The sequence below is a fragment of the Bufo bufo genome, chromosome 3, assembly GCF_905171765.1.
Source record: "Bufo bufo chromosome 3, aBufBuf1.1, whole genome shotgun sequence".
Taxonomy (NCBI): Eukaryota; Metazoa; Chordata; class Amphibia; order Anura; family Bufonidae; genus Bufo; species Bufo bufo.
The window spans coordinates 626,889,473-626,908,980 of record NC_053391.1 but is presented as its reverse complement, the minus strand read 5'-3'; the positions used below and the strand labels follow the sequence as shown (position 1 = coordinate 626,908,980).

Here is a 19,508-nt window from a genome sequence, read left to right as displayed (position 1 = left end):
TTTTTCTCTCCTCCTGCAGGCTGTTAGCTCCTGAATTCCCCCCCCCCCCTCCCTGAGACTGAAGGGGGGGCAGCTACTTTATCTGCTTATATCTTTGGACAGGTAGCAGCTAAAGATTGTATTGTTTGTTTGGAAGCTGACACCCCAAGCTTTCAAACAATACCAGAATCTCAGAATTATCTTTATGACATGGAAAGATATCGCTGTTAGAAATCGGGATGGCAGTAAATGCAACTGAAAGTGAAAGTAAAAGCAGGTTTTAATGCATTTATTCCCAACTCATTTTCTAACAGTGATATCTCCTGCTGATATTATGCTAGTGTTGTTATTCTGGTCTTGGACTGCCAGCTTTCAAACAAGACCAGGCCCATGTCTCTAGGTGCTACCAATCCAGAGATATGAGCAGCTAAAGCAGCCCCCCTTCCCCTTCTGCCCCAGCTGGGCTTAGGCAGAACAGTTAAAGGGGTTGTCTCACTTCAGCAAATGGCATTTAGCATGAAGAGAAAGTTTATAGAAGGCACTTACTATTGTACTGTGATTGTCCATACATTTTAATTGATACATTTTTCCATCACATTATACACTGCTTGTATCCAAGGGTTATGATCACCCTGCAATCCAGCAGCGGTGGTCGTGCTTGCACACTTCATGAAAGAGTCCTGGCCTATGCACACTTCTACTTTCCCGGACATCAGAGGCTGGCGCCCTTTCCTATAGTGTGCAAGCACGGCCACCGCTGCTAGATTACAGGGTGGTTGAAACCATGGATACGAGCAGTGTATAATGTGATGGAAAAATGTATCGAGCCAGGAATAGAGGCAATATGAACAATCACAATACATTAGCAAGTGCCTTGTATTAACTGTGTCAGTATGATAAATGACACTTGCTGAAAAATTACAGTGAAAAGAAAAAAGGTTTTTAAAACACACAAAAAATACAAATATTAAAAATTCAAATAGACTCCTTTCCCAGTTTTACATATAAAAAGAAATAAACAAAAAATAAACATAACTGGTATCCTTCTCCGAAAATGTCAGAACTATAGAATATAACAATATTTATCATGTGCGGTGAACACCTTGAAAATTAGGATTTTTTTGTGATTACTTGTAAAATCCTGTTCTCGCTGAGTTCATTGGGGGACACAAGAGACCATGGGTATAGCTGCTGCTGCCATTAGGAGGCGACACTAGGCAAAAAAAAGTTCTAGCTCCTCCTCTCAGCTATACCCCTCCTGCATACACTGAGCTAATCAGTTTGTACAAAAGCAGTAGGAGCAGCCAGGAAAAGCCAACAGAAACCAATTGTATGAAAGAGAGCTGGAGATGGGTCAGAACCAAGAACAGGTGGGACCCACCAAAAATAACCAGCAATGTACTTACTGGGTTGGTGCTGTGTACCCCAATGAACTCAGCGAGAAAAGGATTTTACAGGTAGGCAGAAAAAATCCTATTTTTTGCTCATATCATTGGGGGACACAGGACCGTGGGTATAGCTTGCTGCTGCCACTAGGAGGCGACACTAGGCTAAAAACTGTTAGCTCCTCCCCTGCCAGCTATACCCCCTCCAGTCTGGAGAGATCATATCAGTTTTTAGCTTAGTGTCGTAGGAGGTAGACCTCCCTGCTTAGCAGGGTGGCTCTTTTTGATTATTTTTTTTCTATATTTTTATAGGTTTCCTGGATGGGGCACAGATTCGACTGGCGTTTGTTTCCCATGGGAGGCTGGCCGGTGTCACTTGTTCCACTGCCCTGCCTCCCCCAAAAAGACAAAGCGGACCAGGGCAGCCTTGCTTCCCGCCAGCAAGAGGGCCACCTACTCTCCAGCCCTTCTCTGCCCAGACCCCTGCTGCCTTGTGCCAGCGGTCGTGGTGGTGGCCCTGCTGGTACAGGATTAAAAGGCGAAGACCACAGATGAAGACAGGTGAGTATAAACCCTGTCTCCCATCCCTGCCTGTAGGGGGTAGCGAGGTATCCCACCCACCTGTCGCCCATCTTGGCCTACCCACATTCGGTACGGCAGGGGTTAATCCAGCCACCGCCGGCATCTCATGTTAACAGCGCATGGGGGGCGTCTACCTCCCTCATCCCCTCCAGTTCTAGGGGCCGCGACTCATATCGCCGCATGCGGCACCCTTTCAGTGCGGGCGCATATCGCCGCATGCGGCACTCTTCCAGTGTGGGCGCATATAGCCGCAGCGGCCACTTCCCACGTTCGGCCGCCATTCATTTACATACATCCCTAGCTAATGGCGGCTCCATGCACTGCACAGTGAGAGCGGGGGGGGCGTGGCTTCCTCTACATCGGCCCGCTCTGCTGTCCTTCTCAGAATTGGAGGGGGTGGAGCTTATACTCCTGCCGCGGCAATGCTTCTTCCTCCTTCCTGTCGGCTGCAGGGTGAGACACAGGACCGCCATTTTTCTGGTAGGAGATCGCTACCCCCTCCAGCATAGAGACCTGTGCCACAATGTCTGATCCGGCCAATACTCCCCCTCAGGCACCCTGCAGGACCACCTACTATGCCTGTACTTCATGCTCAGTGAAGTTCGCTCGTGGCCAGTCACTATCACTATGCTCTTCATGTCATGCGCCTGCACAGAGCCATCCCTCTATTCTACAGCAGCCCACAGAAGTGCAGGACAATCCTGGCTGTGGGGAACCCGACTGGGCAAGGTCCCTCTCCCGGGCAGTGGACGACCTCTCTAAAATCTCCCATTCCACCCTTTCTTTGCTGGGTCGTTTGGTTGAGAAATCGCCACCGGGGCAATCCACACCGTCGCAAGGCGTACAAACCAGAAGCAGACGTCCTAGTAAGCGTCCCGGAGCAGGCCACCGTTCCTCCTCTGACGCCTCAACATCCCCTCCCCCTCCCGGCTTCCGATCACAGGCGTCCTCCCTCTTAGGTGACGCGCTGTCAGAGGGTGAGATTGGGGATTCAGATACGGAAATGGACCCGGAGCACTCTTCTTAGATTGCATCCATGGTGGATAGCCTGATATCTGCTATACCTGCCACCAGGGGGTGTCATTTCTGCGTTCAAGGCAGACATCTAAGTATTTCCCATTACACAATGACTTTTCTGTAGTTGTCGCAAAAGCTTGGGACCAGCCAGGTGTACACTTCATTGTTCCTTAGCGATTAGACCTACTCTTTCCTTTTCCAGGCGATTGCGTGGAAAAATGGGCTTCTCCTCAGAGGGTGAACCCACTGGTCGCTCGTCTGACTAAGAACACGGCTATCCCGGTGGTGGATAGCTTATCTCTCCAGGACCCGGTAGACCGTCGCATAGAATCGCTCTCCAAGTCTATCTTTGCGGCTAGTGGTTCGGCCTTACGACCAATTTTCGCTTCTGCATGGGTAGCCAAGGTGGTCTCGGAGTGGGCCCTCCGTTTGAACCAAGACCTGGCGTCCGATCTTCCCCCTGCTGAGCTCCAGTCCTTAGCACTCCAAATTTCTCAGGCAGGGAAGTATCTCTGCGAAGCGGCTCTGGACCCTGGGACGATGGTCGCCCGTTCCTCGGCTCTCGTGATATCTATCCGCCGAGAGTTATGGCTCAAGGTTTGGGCGGCAGATTCATCCTCTAAACGCTCGTTTTTGAGACTTCCCTTTGCTGGGTCTGGACTCTTTGGTGCCCGGCTGGACGAGATTATTTCGGAAGCAACGGGTGGGGCCGTCCACTCAGGACCGATGAAAGGGTCCGTCCTTGGGCAGCCCACGGACGCAGCCTGGCGTCCGTGGGCTCAGCAACCTCGTTCCGCTCCCGGAAAACAGCCTTCAGCATGAAGATGTGTTCCCGCCCTCACGGGTGGGGGGACGTCTCCTGCTTTTTCAGGAGATTTGGCGGACGCATGGGCACTCGAGGTCGTCGCCTCGGGTTACAAGATAGAGTTCAAGTCTATCCCGCCCAACCTTTTTTTCCTCTCTCTCAGCCTCCCAGGAATCCAGTTCGAGCTGCAGCATTCTTTCACACAGTTCAATCCCTTCTCTCACGGGGGGTGATAACGCCGGTGTCCTTAGAGGAAAGGTTTACAGGTTTTTATTCCAACCTGTTTGTGGTCCCCAAAAAAGACGGCGATGTTTGCCCAGTACTGGACCTCAAGATAGTGAACCGCTTCCTCCGTATTCAGCGATTCAGGATAGCGTCCCTTCGTTCCATGGTTGCTTTATTAGTACAAGGGGAATTTATGGTGTCCATAGACATCCAGGATGCCTACCTACACGTTCCCATCGCAACCGTTCACCAACGTTTTCTTCGATTTGCCATTCATTCGTGCCATTACCAATTTGTCGCCCTACTATTCGGCCTAGCGACAGCTTCGCGAGTATTCACAAAGGTACTCGCTCCCCTTCTGGGCCTTCTGCGATCCAGGGGCATTACTCTACTCCCGTATTTGGACGACATCTTGATCAAGGCTCCTACGGCGTCTCAATGCGAGGAAAGTCTTCAGATCACTTTGAGCACTCTATCCCGCTTCGGGTGGATATTCAATCTGCAGAAGTCCTTCCTGTCTCCCGCCGCTCAGGTTAGGTTCCTGGGCATGACGTTAGATTCAGGTGCAGCAGTGGTACGCCTGCCACTGGACAAGACACTGGACATTCAGAGGTTGGTGCATCTGCTACTCCAGCGCCACAGTACATCTATCTGCAATTGTATGCGGTTGCTGGGCCTGATGGAAGCCTCTTTCGAGGCAATCCCTTTCACCCAATTCCACACCAGGTACTTTCAGTGGGCCATTTTGTCATCCTGGACTCTCTGGATTTGTCTATCTCGGCAAGTGCGCTCGGCACTTAGTTGGTGGATCGTGACTGCGCACCTGTCTTCAGGGAAGTCCTTTCTCCCAGTGACGTGGACTGTTATTACAACCGACGCCAGCCTCCACGGCTGGGGCGGGGTCTTCGCCACCCGGACGGTCCAGGGCATTTGGTCTCCATCAGAGTCCAAACTGCCCATCAACATCCTGGAACTCCGGGCCATCTACCTCTCCCTTCGCCATTGGACTCCCCTCTTGCAGGGTCGTCCGGTCAGAGTACAGTCGGACAATGCCACGGCGGTGGCTTATATCAACCACCAAGGAGGGACTCTCAGCAGTGCGGTGATGCAGGAGTCTGCGAAGATTCTACAGTGGGCGGAAGCCCATGTTTCGGTGATTTCGGCAGTCTACATTCCGGGAGTGGACAATTGGACGGCAGACTTTCTCAGCCGGACGACGGTGGACCCGGGGGAGTGGTCTCTCCATCAGGAGGTGTTCGAGGCTCTCTGTCTCCGGTGGGGAGGTCCGGAAGTGGACTTGATGGCGTCCAGGCTCAATCACAAGCTCCCGTGCTTCTTGTCTCGCGCAAAAGTCCCGGTGGCGTACAACGTTGACGCTCTCGTGGCACCATGGGACAGTTTCTCGTTCTTTTACGTGTTCCCACCCTTACCATTCCTGCCTCGGATCGTGCGCAGAATCAGGATGGAGGGCATCCAGGCCTTGACTATCTTGGTACTCAGAGCTCATTCTTCTTCTGCGGGATCCACCGTGGCCCCTTCCACTCAGGGCCGACCTGCTCTCCCAGGGCCCAGTCTTCCATCAGAATTTAGATACGCTAAGTTTAACGGCGTGGCTGTTGAAACCTTCTTGTTAAAACAGAGGGTTTTTTTTTGAAGCGGTCATTCGGACTATGATTAGGGCTAGGAAGCCCTCCTCTTCCAAGATTTACTATCGGACTTGGAAGTCCTTCCTACGCTTCTGTGAGGAATGCGGTCTTCCTCCCAGCAGGTTTTCCCTTCCTACGGTGCTGGCGTTTCTTCAGTCTGGATTAGAACTGGGTCTGGCTCTTAGTCCTCTAAAGGGGCAGGTCTCAGCCCTATCCATTTTTTTCCAGCATACACTGGCCGTCTTAGGTCCGATCAAAACCTTCATACAAGAGTTGACTCACACCGTGCCTCCCTATCTGTCGCAGTTGCACTCTTGGGACCTGAACCTAGTTCTGGTTTCGCTCCAGGCCGCTCCATTCGAACCTCTGAGAGAGGTCTCCCTTCGTTTGCTTTCCTGGAAAGTGGCGTTTTTGGTGGCTATCACGTCTATTGGAAGGGTTTCGGAACTGGCGGCTCTTTCCTGCAGGGAGCCCTTCTTGGTGTTCCATCAAGATAAGGTGGTGCTCCGCCCAGTGCAGTCTTTTCTACCAAAGGTAGTATCCGCATTTCACGTTAACGAGGACATTGTTCTGCCCTCGTTTTGTCCTAAGTCTTCTCATCCACTGAATGTTTCTCTCCATCGTCTGGACGTGGTGCAGGCCTTGAAGATCTACCTGTCCGTCGTGGCCCCCTTTAGGCGCACAGACGCTCTGTTTGTAATCTCGGAATGTCCTCGTAGAGGTTTGGCGGCTTCCAAGGTAACTATTGCCAGGTGGATTAGGTCGGCCATTGTCGAGGCCTATCGCTCTAGGGACAAGGCACCTCCCCCTGGGATCACAGCTCACTCTACCAGAGCGGTCGGGGCGTCTTGGGCGCACCTCCACCACGCTTCTACGTCTGAATTGTGTAAGGCGGCGACTTGGTCCTCCTTACACACCTTCACAAAATTTTATTGAGTGCATTCTTTCGCCTCGGCGGATGCTACTCTTGGCCGCAGAGTCTTGCAGGCTGCAGTGTAGTGACTTCCATGAGGGAGTTAGTTTCTGAGGGTTTTTCCCGCCCCGGGGACTGCTTTAGGACGTCCTGCGGTCCTGTGTCCCCCAATGATATGAGCCAGAAAACTAGATTTTTGTGACCTCACCTGTAAAATCTCTTTCTCGCTTTATTCATTGGGGGACACAGCACCCACCCAATGTTCTTTATACGGCAAGTGGGGTCCAGGTTTTGCCAGTTGGGACCTTGTTTTGGTTCGGTCTTACGGCAGTCTGCAGTTCTTGTTGGTTGTTAGTTTAATTCTGCTTCTCCTACTGCTGGAGCACAAACTGATATGCTCTCTCCAGACTGGAGGGGGTATAGCTGGCAGTGGAGGAGCTAACCGTTTACAGCCTAGTGTCGCCTCCTAGTGGCAGCAGCAAGCTATACCCACGGTCCTGTGTCCCCCAATGAATAAAGCGAGAAAGAGATTTTACAGGTTCACAAAAATCTTGTTTTTCTCATTCATATCATTAGGGGACATAGGCGACTATGGGACGTTCCAAAGCAGTACCATGGGAAGGGAATAAAAGACTAGAACAAATCTAAGGCTGGCCATGGGATCCCACACAGAAATGTGGGGAAAGGATACACCGGAACCCTGAATAGGACAGGAAGAGCATGAACCAGGAAGGCCAGCCAGAGAGTGTACAACGCACTGCTTCTTAGACTGGGCAAAAATAGGAAAACCCAGTTAAATGAAGCCCAAGGGCTCGAGAGGCTTCAGAAGATGTGGATAGCAGCACATAATATCCACCAGAAGGATAAGCATGTCTGAAGACTGAAGATGATGTGCTGAAGGTACTTCCGGATAACGAGGACCACAGAATTGCTGTGGGGACCTGGACTGGAAACCGAGGATGTCTTGCATGGCAATAGGCCCCATGGAAAACCAAGGGGTGTTTACTCAAAAGAAATGAACCTGTAGAATCTGGGTATGCACGAGACCTGGTGAACGAGCAACTGGAAAACCCAGACATGACCTTACCAAATGTATAAGTATCAGGATGGGATACTTCAACCCAGCAGAAAACTGGGAAAACTGGAAGGAATTGCTGGGCAACTGGCAGAGGACTAGTCCTGTAGGGATCTCCCAGGTACTTTAGGAGACCCTAAAATAAAATAGCGAGTAGCCACTCCTTTGTAAAGAATCCAGCACGAGAAGAGACTAAAAAGTATGGAATATGATCACTCATTAAGACAGAGATAAGGGATGGCCAAGGGACAAAAAGCCACAACGGGAACCAGTCAGAGGAAGAAAATGAAAAACCATAGACAAATGGTCTATAGCATCCCAGCCGTGCAGCAGAGAGCAATGCGGCAGAAGAGTGCAGCCAAAGCAACCTGCGCCACTGGACAAAAGGAAGACTGTGCTAGATCCAGGACCATATCATGTCTGGCATTAGACAGCCTGAGGAAACTGACAAACTACACTCTTGAGAGCAGGCTACAATACATGAGAGCGCGCACATGGAAGCCGATCCAAAAGGTAAGGATCGCAGAATACATCTCTGCTTAAAAAAGAAACTCCCCATAAGGAGCAGGTACTGAGGAAGACAGATGCCCCCAGAGCCGTAGAGGCTTGTCGTGAGACTTCTAACAAAAGAAGCTGCTTAATACTACACAAACTGCCTGGACCAGGCGGCGGACCCAACTGTAGGCTGAAGAACAAAAATATTGGAGGTGTTTAGATTCGTCAGAGACCATCTACTGTCACTGTGTAGCGACTCTGCCTGATGGGGACAATGCGGTCATCAGCGGAATGCATAGATTGGTCCGAGATAGGAGAAATACTTTTCCAGGAGAGAATGTGATGACTATGTCGGACGTCACAAAAACACCAGAGAAAATCTGGACATACAAGAAAAAGTAGTGCAGGTTTTCCACAACAGTAAGAATACATAAATACTGGCCATGTAGACAGAAACATAATCTGGGGGAGCGCAATTATTCGTCTTGTGGGGGGCATAACGACGAAAGAGTGTTGCATTTCAGCAACAAAACATCTATTAGCATTGACAACATGCGACAGCACCATAGTCCCGTCCGGTGAGGGGGGGAAAGCAGCTGATGCACAGTATGTGCCCTGAACAGGTGTGTCCCCTATATAAGGACATGCCAAAGCTATTACTCATCTCTTAGAAGGAGAGAAGCGGTAGAAGCTACCGCATACAGAGCCAGTGCCGAAACATGGAATGGAACAGAAGGCAATGTGGTAGAAACCACAGAACCATATCCAGTGCAAATGCAAGAAGTGAGGAGGATAGCAACGCGGGTGCCACCGTGGCTTGCAGGTGGTACGTAAGCCCCATGCCTGAGAAGGGAACCACACAGTGGTTCCAATACTTAACCAATAAAAACAAAAATAAACATCATGGGCATCGCCGCGTGCGAAAATGCCCATACTATTATAATATAACAATATTAATGGCATACGGCAAATGGCGTAGCGGGGGAAAGAATAAAAACTGCCAATTTGCCATTTTTTGTCACTTCAACTACCCAATAATTTTTTTAATAAAAAGTGATAAAAAAAAGTCACACACACTTAAAATTGGTATCACTGAAAAGAACAGATCGTCCCTCAAAAAATGAGCCCTCACACAGCCCCGTACACATAGCTACAAAAAAGTTATAGGGGTCAGAATATGGTTATAAAAAAAGGTTTTAATTTTTTTTCAGTATTAAAACACAAGAAAAATTATACAAGTGTGGTATCGTTGGAACCTGACCTGGAGACTGAAGATACCGTAACAAGTCAATTTTACCCCATAGTGTACAGTCTAAAAAAAAAAAAAAAACTTTATCAGAATTGCGTTTTTTCCCAATTCTACCCCATTTGGAATTTTTTTCCCGCTCCCTACTACATGGTATGCAACCGTAAATGGTGCTATTAGAAAGTACAACTTGTCCCGCAAAAAAATAAGCCCTCATAAGGGTATGTGAAGGGAAAAATAAAAAAGTTAGGACTATGGGAAGGCGACGAGTGAAAAATGAAAACGCAAAAATGGAAAATCCCAGGGTCCTTAAGGGGTTAAAATATAAGTTATAAAAAATTATAAAAAATAGAAATAAAAAAATGCTGCCGCTAACGGAAACCGTCACCATAGTCGCCCCGTTTACTTAAACCTATACATGTTATATATCAAAATGATCATCACAAGGTAGGGGGTGATTACATTTTATGTCAGTTTTAATATTTAAAGGGTTTCTGTCACCCTGCAAAACTCTTTTTTTTTTTTGGGATAGTTAGATTGCTCATAGTGCGATATAGCAGAATATAATGGTATTACTTACTTTCATGCGGCCGATTCTTTATAAAACGAACTTTTATAATATGTTAATGAGGGCTCTACCAGCAAGTAGGGCGTCTACTTGCTGGTAGCTGCTGCAGAAATCCGCCCCCTCGCCATGTTGATTGACAGGGCCAGCCATGATCTCCTCCTCCGGCCGGCCCTGTCAGTAATTCAAAAATCGCGCGCCTCGCGTCATTCGGCGCAGGCGCTTTGAGATGAGGAGGCTCGTCTCCTCAGCACTCCCTCAGTGCGCCTGCGCCGATGACATCACCGAAAGAGAAGACGTCATCGGCGCAGGCGCACTGAGGGAGTGCTGAGGATACGAGCCTCCTCATCTCAAAGCGCCTGCGCCGAATGACGCGAGGCGCGCGATTTTTGAATTACTGACAGGGCCGGCCGGAGGAGGAGATCACGGCTGGCCCTGTCAATCAACACGGCGAGGGGGCGGATTTCTGCAGCAGCTACCAGCAAGTAGACGCCCTACTTGCTGGTAGAGCCCTCATTTACATATTATAAAAGTTTGTTTTATAAAGAATCGGCCGCATGAAAGTAAGTAAGAGCATTATATTCTGCTATATCGCACTATGAGCAATCTAACTAGCCCAACAAAAAAGAGTTTTGCAGGGTGACAGAAACCCTTTAACCACCTCCGGACCGCCTAACGCAGGATTGCGTTCCGGAGGTGGCAGCGCTGCGCAGAGTCACGCATATACGCGTCATCTCGCGAGACGCGAGATTTCGCTCCAAGCCGGCCCGCGCATGCGCATCGCGGGCCGGCAAAATTCAAAGAACAAGTTCGTCACCAGCCTGCCAGCAACGATCATTGGCTGGCAGGCTGGCGATTTTCAAAAAATCCAATCCAAAGTCATATAACAGATCATATTAGTAAATATGATCTGTTATATGGCTTGTCTGCTCCTGTGCTGGTCCTTTTCGTCGGTTGGATCCAGCACAGGAGCAGACTGAACTGTGAGTACACCAAACACTACACCTTAGCCCCAGATCACCCACCTGCACCCCAATTAACCCTTTGATCACCCCTTTGATCGCCCCTGTCAATCACTAGTGAAAGGAAAAAAAGTGATCAGTGTAAACTGTCACTTTTTTTTTTTCACTGGTATTGGCTGTTAGGTTTTAGGGATAGTTTAGGCCCCTTGGTTAGGTAGTTAGCGTCAGTTAGCGCCCACCCCACCGCACCGCAGTCACTTTTATTCGCTGTTTAGCGTAATCAGCATTTGTACTTTTATAGTATCTGTAAGTGATCAAAACTGATCACGGTCAGATCTATAATAGTATTAGTGTCACCTTAGCTCGCCCTCCACCCAAAACGCAGTGTTTGCCCGATCAGGCCTGATCGGTCGCCCACACGTGCGTTCACCCACGCCCGCCCCACCGCAGTGACAAAAAATTATTATTTTTTGATCACTGCACATTCATTTTACACGCACTGCGGCGATAAAAAAATCTGTTTTGATATTTTTTATCAACCGCAGCAGCCTCCGGTACTTCGCTAGCCTCCCCTTTGTAAGACAGGTTTGCTTTTTTTCTTGGGTAGTCTCAGGGAATACCCCTAAATTTAGTAGTCCAAAATGTCAAACAGGGGGTATTCTTCTGAAGAGGCCTACAGGATTCTGACCCAGTCGGATGAGGAGTGGGAACCCTCATCTGACGAATCTAGCGGGTCAGAATATGAACCTGTGGAAAGCAGTGGCTCTCTGACCCAAAGTTCGGACGAGGAGGTGGAGGTCCCTGGCAGCACCAGGCGTACCCGGCCCCATGTCGCTAGACCACAGGTTACGCAGGATCCGCTTCAAGAGCAGCAGAGTGGGGCTGTCGCTGCCGGATCACGTGGTGAGGCATACACCAGCAGCGCAGCCCTTCCTGGACCTAGTACCAGCACTGCCGTACAACCTGGTGAAGTAGCGAGCACCAGAAGGGCAGTTGAAGCTGGTACGGTGGCACGTGCAATAGTTACCCCGTCGCAGCCACCGCAAAGACGGGCCCGTAGAGCCCCTAGAGTCCCTGAGGTGCTGGCAAATCCTGATTGGCAGTCACCAACTTCAGCCGCACCAGTAGTTCCCCCTTTCACCGCCCAGTCTGGAGTTCGGGTTGAGACGGCTCAAATCGGTTCGGCCCTGGGATTTTTTGAGCTGTTCTTGACTGCGGAGCTCTTGGACTTAGTCGTGGCAGAGACCAACCAGTATGCCACACAATTTATAACCGCTAACCCGGGAAGCTATTATGCCCAGCCTTTCCGGTGGAAACCAGTCCAAGTTTCCGAGCTTAAAATTTTTTTGGGCCTTCTCCTCAACATGGGCCTAACAAAAAAGCATGAATTGCGGTCATATTGGTCAACGCACCCAATTCATCACATGCCCATGTTCTCTGCTGCTATGTCCAGGACACGATTTGAGACCATCCTACGTTTTCTGCATTTTAGCGACAATACCACCTCCCGTCCCAGAGGCCACCCTGCTTTTGACCGGCTCCACAAAATTCGGCCCCTCATAGACCATTTCAACCTGAAATTTGCAGATTTGTATACCCCTGAGCAAAACATCTGCGTAGACGAGTCCCTAATACATTTTACCGGGCGCCTTGGCTTCAAACAATACATCCCAAGCAAGCGTGCCCGGTATGGGGTCAAATTGTATAAGCTCTGTGAAAGGGCCACAGGCTATACCCACAAATTTCGGATCTATGAGGGAAAAGATCAGACCCTGGAGCCGGTCGGTTGCCCTGACTACCTGGGGAGCAGTGGGAAGACAGTCTGGGACTTGGTGTCACCCTTATTCGGCAAGGGGTACCATCTTTATGTGGACAATTTCTACACAAGTGTGGCCCTCTTTAGGCATTTGTTTCTAGAACGGATTTGCGCCTGTGGCACCATGCGAACTAGTCGCGTGGGCTTCCCCCAACGGCTTGTAACCACCCGTCTTGCAAGGGGGCAGAGGGCTGCCTTGTGTAACGAAGAACTGCTCGCGGTGAAATGGAGAGACAAGCGTGACGTTTACATGCTCTCCTCCATTCACGCAGACACGACAATCCAAATTGAGCGAGCAACCCGTGTCATTGAAAAGCCCCTCTGTGTCCACGACTATAATGCGCTCATGGGAGGGGTGGACTTCAATGACCAGATGTTGTCTCCGTATTTAGTTTCCCGCAGAACCAGACGCTGGTATAAGAAGGTGTCTGTATATTTAATTCAATTGGCGCTCTACAATAGTTTTGTTCTCTACAGTAAGGCTGGGAGAACAGGATCCTTCCTCAAATTCCAGGAAGAGATCATCGAGAACCTCCTTTACCCAGGAGGTTCCGTGGCCCCATCCACCAGTGTAGTTAGCCGTCTACACGAGCGACATTTCCCCAGTGTCGTTCCTGGTACCTCAACCCAACCGTCACCCCGAAAAAGATGTCGTGTCTGTAGCAGGAGTGGAATAAGGCGTGACACCCGCTATTTCTGTCCTGACTGTGCTGACCACCCTGCCCTATGCTATGGAGAGTGTTTCCGGAAGTACCACACACAGGTACACTTAGCATAGGGATCACATCTCACCAGGACAGGCACACAGGGCTATTAGGGCCCATTCACTCACAGCTGCTGCAAACCTCTCCTTTCACCTGGGATAAAGTGCATAATGTACTTCGCCACATCTTTGGGCGATTTGCGCTTTGCACATTGTCCCATGGGGAAGGAGAGGTTTGTTCTATAAAAGGTAAAAAAAACTAAACAAAAAAAAAAATACCGGTAAGTAAAAAAGTTAAATGTTCAGTTAAAAAAGTTTAAAAAAAGTTTCTATGTTCTGTTCAACAGTTAATAAAGTTATTGCTTTGCGGCCTGGTTTTTTCTTTTTTGTTTTGTTTTTTTTACCTTTCAGGTGGACCAACCGATCGACTAGCTGCAGCACTGATGTGCATTCGGACAGAAGCATTGCGCTGCTGTCAGATTACACGCAAGTCGGTGTATGCGGCGCTGCAAGACGAGATTTCTCCTCTGCAGTAAAAGATACGTTTGCCGAGGCATATGAGCTGAGGAGGTGGCGGTGTTCATATACTTTGGCAAACACTTTGTATATATAAAAAAAAAAATCCCGGCAATGATTTATTCATCCACATCGATTGATGTGAATGGAGAAATCTGGTTTGCCAGGGCATACGAGCTGAAGTGGGTATGGATGTTGGGCGGAGCTCCTATGTCCTGGCAGACGCCTTTCCCCTCCTTTTTCTTTTTTTGCCAGAGATTTTTTCATCCACATTGATCGATGCGAATGAAGAAATCTGTGCCGTTCATTTTTTTCTTTCAGCCCAGAGGCTGAACGGAAAAAAAAAATCTCATTACCCGTATGCTCAATATAAGGAGAATAGCAGAAACTCCTAATGCTGGGCATACATGTAATGATTGCGGAGACCCTCAAATGCCAGGGCAGTACAAACACCCCACAAATAACACCATTTTGGAAAGAAGACACCCCAAGGTATTCGCTGAGGGGCATATTGAGTCCATGAAAGATTGAAATTTTTGTCCCAAGTTAGCGGAAAGGGAGACTTTGTGAGAACAAAATCAAAAAAATCAATTTCCGCTAACTTGTGCCAAATTTTTTTTTTTTCAATGAACTCGCCATGCCCCTCATTGAATACCTTGGGGTGTCTTCTTTCCAAAATGGGGTCACATGTGGGGTATTTATACTGCCCTGGCATTTTAGGGGCCCCAAAGCGTGAGAAGAAGTCTGGTATCCAAATGTCTAAAAATGCCCTCCTAAAAGGAATTTGGGCACCTTTGCCCACCTAGGCTGCAAAAAAGTGTCACACATGTGGTATCTCCGTATTCAGCAGAAGTTGGGGAATATGTTTTGGGGTGTCATTTTACATATACCCATGCTGGGTGAGATAAATATCTTGGTCAAATGCCAACTTTGTATAAAAAAAATGGGAAAAGTTGTCTTTTGCCAAGATATTTCTCTCACCCAGCATGGGTATATGTAAAAAGACACCCCAAAACACATTCCCCACCTTCTCCTGAGTACGGAGATACCAGATGTGTGACACTTTTTTGCAGCCTAGGTGGGCAAAGGGGCCCACATTCCAAAGAGCACCTTTCGGATTTCACAGGTCATTTACCTACTTACCAGACATTAGGGCCCCTGGAAAATGCCAGGGCAGTATAACTACCCCACAAGTGACCCCATTTTGGAAAGAAGACACCCCAAGGTATTCCGTGAGGGGCATGGCAAGTTCCTAGAATTTTTTATTTTTTGTCACAAGTTAGTGGAAAATGATGATTTTTTTTTTTTTTTTTTTTTTCATACAAAGTCTCATATTCCACTAACTTGTGACAAAAAATAAAAATTTCCATGAACTCACTATGCCTATCAGCGAATACCTTGGGGTCTCTTCTTTCCAAAATGGGGTCACTTGTGGGGTAGTTATACTGCCCTGGCATTCTAGGGGCCCAAATGTGTGGTAAGGAGTTTGAAATCAAATTCAGTAAAAAATGACCTATGAAATCCAAAAGGTGCTCTTTGGAATGTGGGCCCCTTTGCCCACCTAGGCTGCAAAAAAGTGTCACACATCTGGTATCCCCGTACTCAGGAGAAGTTGAGGAATGTGTTTTGGGGTGTCTTTTTACATATACCCATGCTGGGTGAGATAAATATCTTGGTCAAATGCCAACTTTGTATAAAAAAATGGGAAAAGTTGTCTTTTGCCAAGATATTTCTCTCACCCAGCATGGGTATATGTAAAATGACACCCCAAAACACATTCCCCACCTTCTCCTGAGTACGGAGATACCAGATGTGTGACACTTTTTTGCAGCCTAGGTGGGCAAAGGGGCCCATATTCCAAAGAGCACCTTTCGGATTTGACAGGTCATTTTTTTCAGAATTTGATTTCAAACTCCTTACCACACATTTGGGCCCCTAGAATGCCAGGGCAGTATAACTACCCCACAAGTGACCCCATTTTGGAAAGAAGACACCCCAAGGTATTCCGTGAGGGGCATGGCAAGTTCCTAGAATTTTTTATTTTTTGTCACAAGTTAGTGGAAAATGATGATTTTTTTTTTTTATTTTTTTTTCATACAAAGTCTCATATTCCACTAACTTGTGACAAAAAATAAAAATTTCCATGAACTCACTATGCCCATCAGCGAATACCTTGGGGTGTCTTCTTTCCAAAATGGGGTCACTTGTGGGGTAGTTATACTGCCCTGGCATTCTAGGGGCCCAAATGTGTGGTAAGGAGTTTGAAATCAAATTCTGAAAAAAATGACCTGTCAAATCCGAAAGGTGCTCTTTGGAATATGGGCCCCTTTGCCCACCTAGGCTGCAAAAAAGTGTCACACATCTGGTATCTCCGTACTCAGGAGAAGGTGGGGAATGTGTTTTGGGGTGTCATTTTACATATACCCATGCTGGGTGAGAGAAATATCTTGGCAAAAGACAACTTTTCCCATTTTTTTATACAAAGTTGGCATTTGACCAAGATATTTATCTCACCCAGCATGGGTATATGTAAAAAGACACCCCAAAACACATTCCTCAACTTCTCCTGAGTACGGGGATACCAGATGTGTGACACTTTTTTGCAGCCTAGGTGGGCAAAGGGGCCCACATTCCAAAGAGCACCTTTTGGATTTCATAGGTCATTTTTTACTGAATTTGATTTCAAACTCCTTACCACACATTTGGGCCCCTAGAATGCCAGGGCAGTATAACTACCCCACAAGTGACCCCATTTTGGAAAGAAGAGACCCCAAGGTATTCGCTGATGGGCATAGTGAGTTCATGGAAGTTTTTATTTTTTGTCACAAGTTAGTGGAATATGAGACTTTGTATGAAAAAAAAAAAAAAAAAAAAAATCATAATTTTTCACTAACTTGTGACAAAAAATAAAAAATTCTAGGAACTCGCCATGCCCCTCACGGAATACCTTGGGGTGTCTTCTTTCCAAAATGGGGTCACTTGTGGGGTAGTTATACTGCCCTGTCATTCTAGGGGCCCAAATGTGTGGTAAGGAGTTTGAAATCAAATTCTGAAAAAAATGACCTGTCAAATCCGAAAGGTGCTCTTTGGAATATGGGCCCCTTTGCCCACCTAGGCTGCAAAAAAGTGTCACACATCTGGTATCTCCGTACTCAGGAGAAGGTGGGGAATGTGTTTTGGGGTGTCATTTTATATATACCCATGCTGGGTGAGATAAATATCTTGGTGAAATGCCAACTTTGTATAAAAAAATGGGAAAAGTTGTCTTTTGCCAAGATATTTCTCTCACCCAGCATGGGTATATATAAAATGACACCCCAAAACACATTCCCCACCTTCTCCTGAGTACGGAGATACCAGATGTGTGACACTTTTTTGCAGCCTAGGTGGGCAAAGGGGCCCATATTCCAAAGAGCACCTTTCGGATTTGACAGGTCATTTTTTTCAGAATTTGATTTCAAACTCCTTACCACACATTTGGGCCCCTAGAATGCCAGGGCAGTATAACTACCCCACAAGTGACCCCATTTTGGAAAGAAGAGACCCCAAGGTATTTCGTTATGGGCATAGTGAGTTCATAGAAGTTTTTATTTTTTGTCACAAGTTAGTGGAATATGAGACTTTGTAAGAAAAAAAAAAAAAAAAAAAAAAATCATCATTTTCCGCTAACTTGTGACAAAAAATAAAAAGTTCTATGAACTCACTATGCCCATCAGCGAATACCTTAGGGTGTGTACTTTCCGAAATGGGGTCATTTGTGGGGTGTTTGTACTGTCTGGGCATTGCAGAACCTCAGGAAACATGACAGGTGCTCAGAAAGTCAGAGCTGCTTCAAAAAGCGGAAATTCACATTTTTGTACCATAGTTTGTAAACGCTATAACTTTTACCCAAACCATTTTTTTTTTACCCAAACATTTTTTTTTTATCAAAGACATGTAGAACTATAAATTTAGAGCAAAATTTCTATATGGATCTCGTTTTTTTTGCAAAATTTTACAACTGAAAGTGAAAAATGTCATTTTTTTGCAAAAAAAATCGTTAAATTTCGATTAATAGCAAAAAAAGTAAAAATGTCAGCAGCAATGAAATACCACCAAATGAAAGCTCTATTAGTGAGAAGAAAAGGAGGTAAAATTCATTTGGGTGGTAAGTTGCATGACCGAGCAATAAACGGTGAAAGTAGTGTAGGTCAGAAGTGTAAAAAGTGGCCTGGTCTTTCAGGGTGTTTAAGCACTGGGGGCTGAGGTGGTTAAGAAATAAAAAGCTATAATTAAGAAAAAGGCTTTTTAATAAGAATAAGCGGTTTTCCTAAAATTAAACCTAAAAAAAGGGAAAGAAAATCTCTGAAAAAAAGATGCTAGTAAAAAGTCCTATATGTCAAGCAAAAAACATTGAAAAAATTATTTTGTTAGTCAAGCAAATAAAAAAGTTAGGGTCACTAAACCACCACGTGCACAAAATCATGAAAAGTTGCCTGGACATTCAGGCCTTTTTTAGGCTGGTCACGAAAGGGTTACCTTCTAATCTAATCACTTCTATAGCGGCTGTTCAGTAGCCAGTGAAACTTGTAGGGTTTATAGAGAGGGGGAGGATCACCCGAAAAATCACTGTCCAGTCAAATGACAAACTAAATAATTCGCTCATCTTTTGTTGATTTTGCTTCTTTTAAGATGACCTAAAAATGATTATTTTTCAGCAGCACAGAGCCTTGTGTGAGCAGATGTGCCATCGGAAAAAATGGAGAGTGCATGAGATTGGAGAACAATCAGTCAATTCGTATGAACACCCCCGATATTTGCAACATGTAAATGAGCACAGATCAGCTTGCTATATCATCGATCTGCACTCCTTGCAGGCAATTTACTTGCTTGTGCAGAAGGACCCCTCTTAGTACATAGACATTGACATGGGCTTCAGGAGACAAATTCTAGCTATTTGCATTCCAGCCGTTAATATTCTCCAAGTACGGTCTTTATATAATGAGAGCAGACACTTAGGTTTCTCTTGTTTTAGTTGTACAGATGCGGCGTTATCAAGAATCACATTGGAATTAACAGTGAAACTGCGAGGACCTTTGCATTCCACTGTCTGGATTATTTCACAAGAGAACGTTTCCTGTCCGAAGGCGGAGTGCAGATAGCTGATGGCGGCTGGCTGGTACCCACCGATAAACTGTCCGCTGGCAGAGAGGAGTTCTACAGGTGCTGATAAGTCACTACTGTATATCGAGCATGTCTCCTGGAAAAATAGCTCTTATTAAGGCTCCATTCACACGTCCACAATTCTGTTCCGCATTTTGCGGAACGGAATTGCGGACCCATTCATTTCTATGAGGCCACATGATGTGCTGTCCGGATCCGGAAATGCGGTCCCGCAATTCCGTTCCCGAAAAAAATAGAACATGTCCTATTCTTGTCCGCAATTGGGCATTTCCGATTATAGTGCCGGCGATGTGCGATCCGTGGATCTGCAAAACACATACGGATGTGTGAATGGACCCTAAAGGGAATCTTTCACCTCCAATCAGCTGTATAGTGTAAGTGACGCTGAGTTTGGTTATGTAATTGTTATCTTGTG

General features: G+C 47.0%; 1 protein-coding gene across 1 annotated transcript in view; it reads left to right on the top strand.

Moving 5' to 3' along the window:
* The window catches only part of BRCA2 (BRCA2 DNA repair associated), a gene marked incomplete at its 5' end in the record, with an annotated part of 74,771 nt that overhangs the window by 42,495 nt on the left and 12,768 nt on the right, over window positions 1–19,508 (top strand). Inside the window, one exon of the mRNA XM_040422440.1 lies at window positions 18,945–19,132. Coding sequence (XP_040278374.1) covers window positions 18,945–19,132 — 188 coding nt within the window. The remainder of the gene's footprint in view (window positions 1–18,944; window positions 19,133–19,508) is intronic.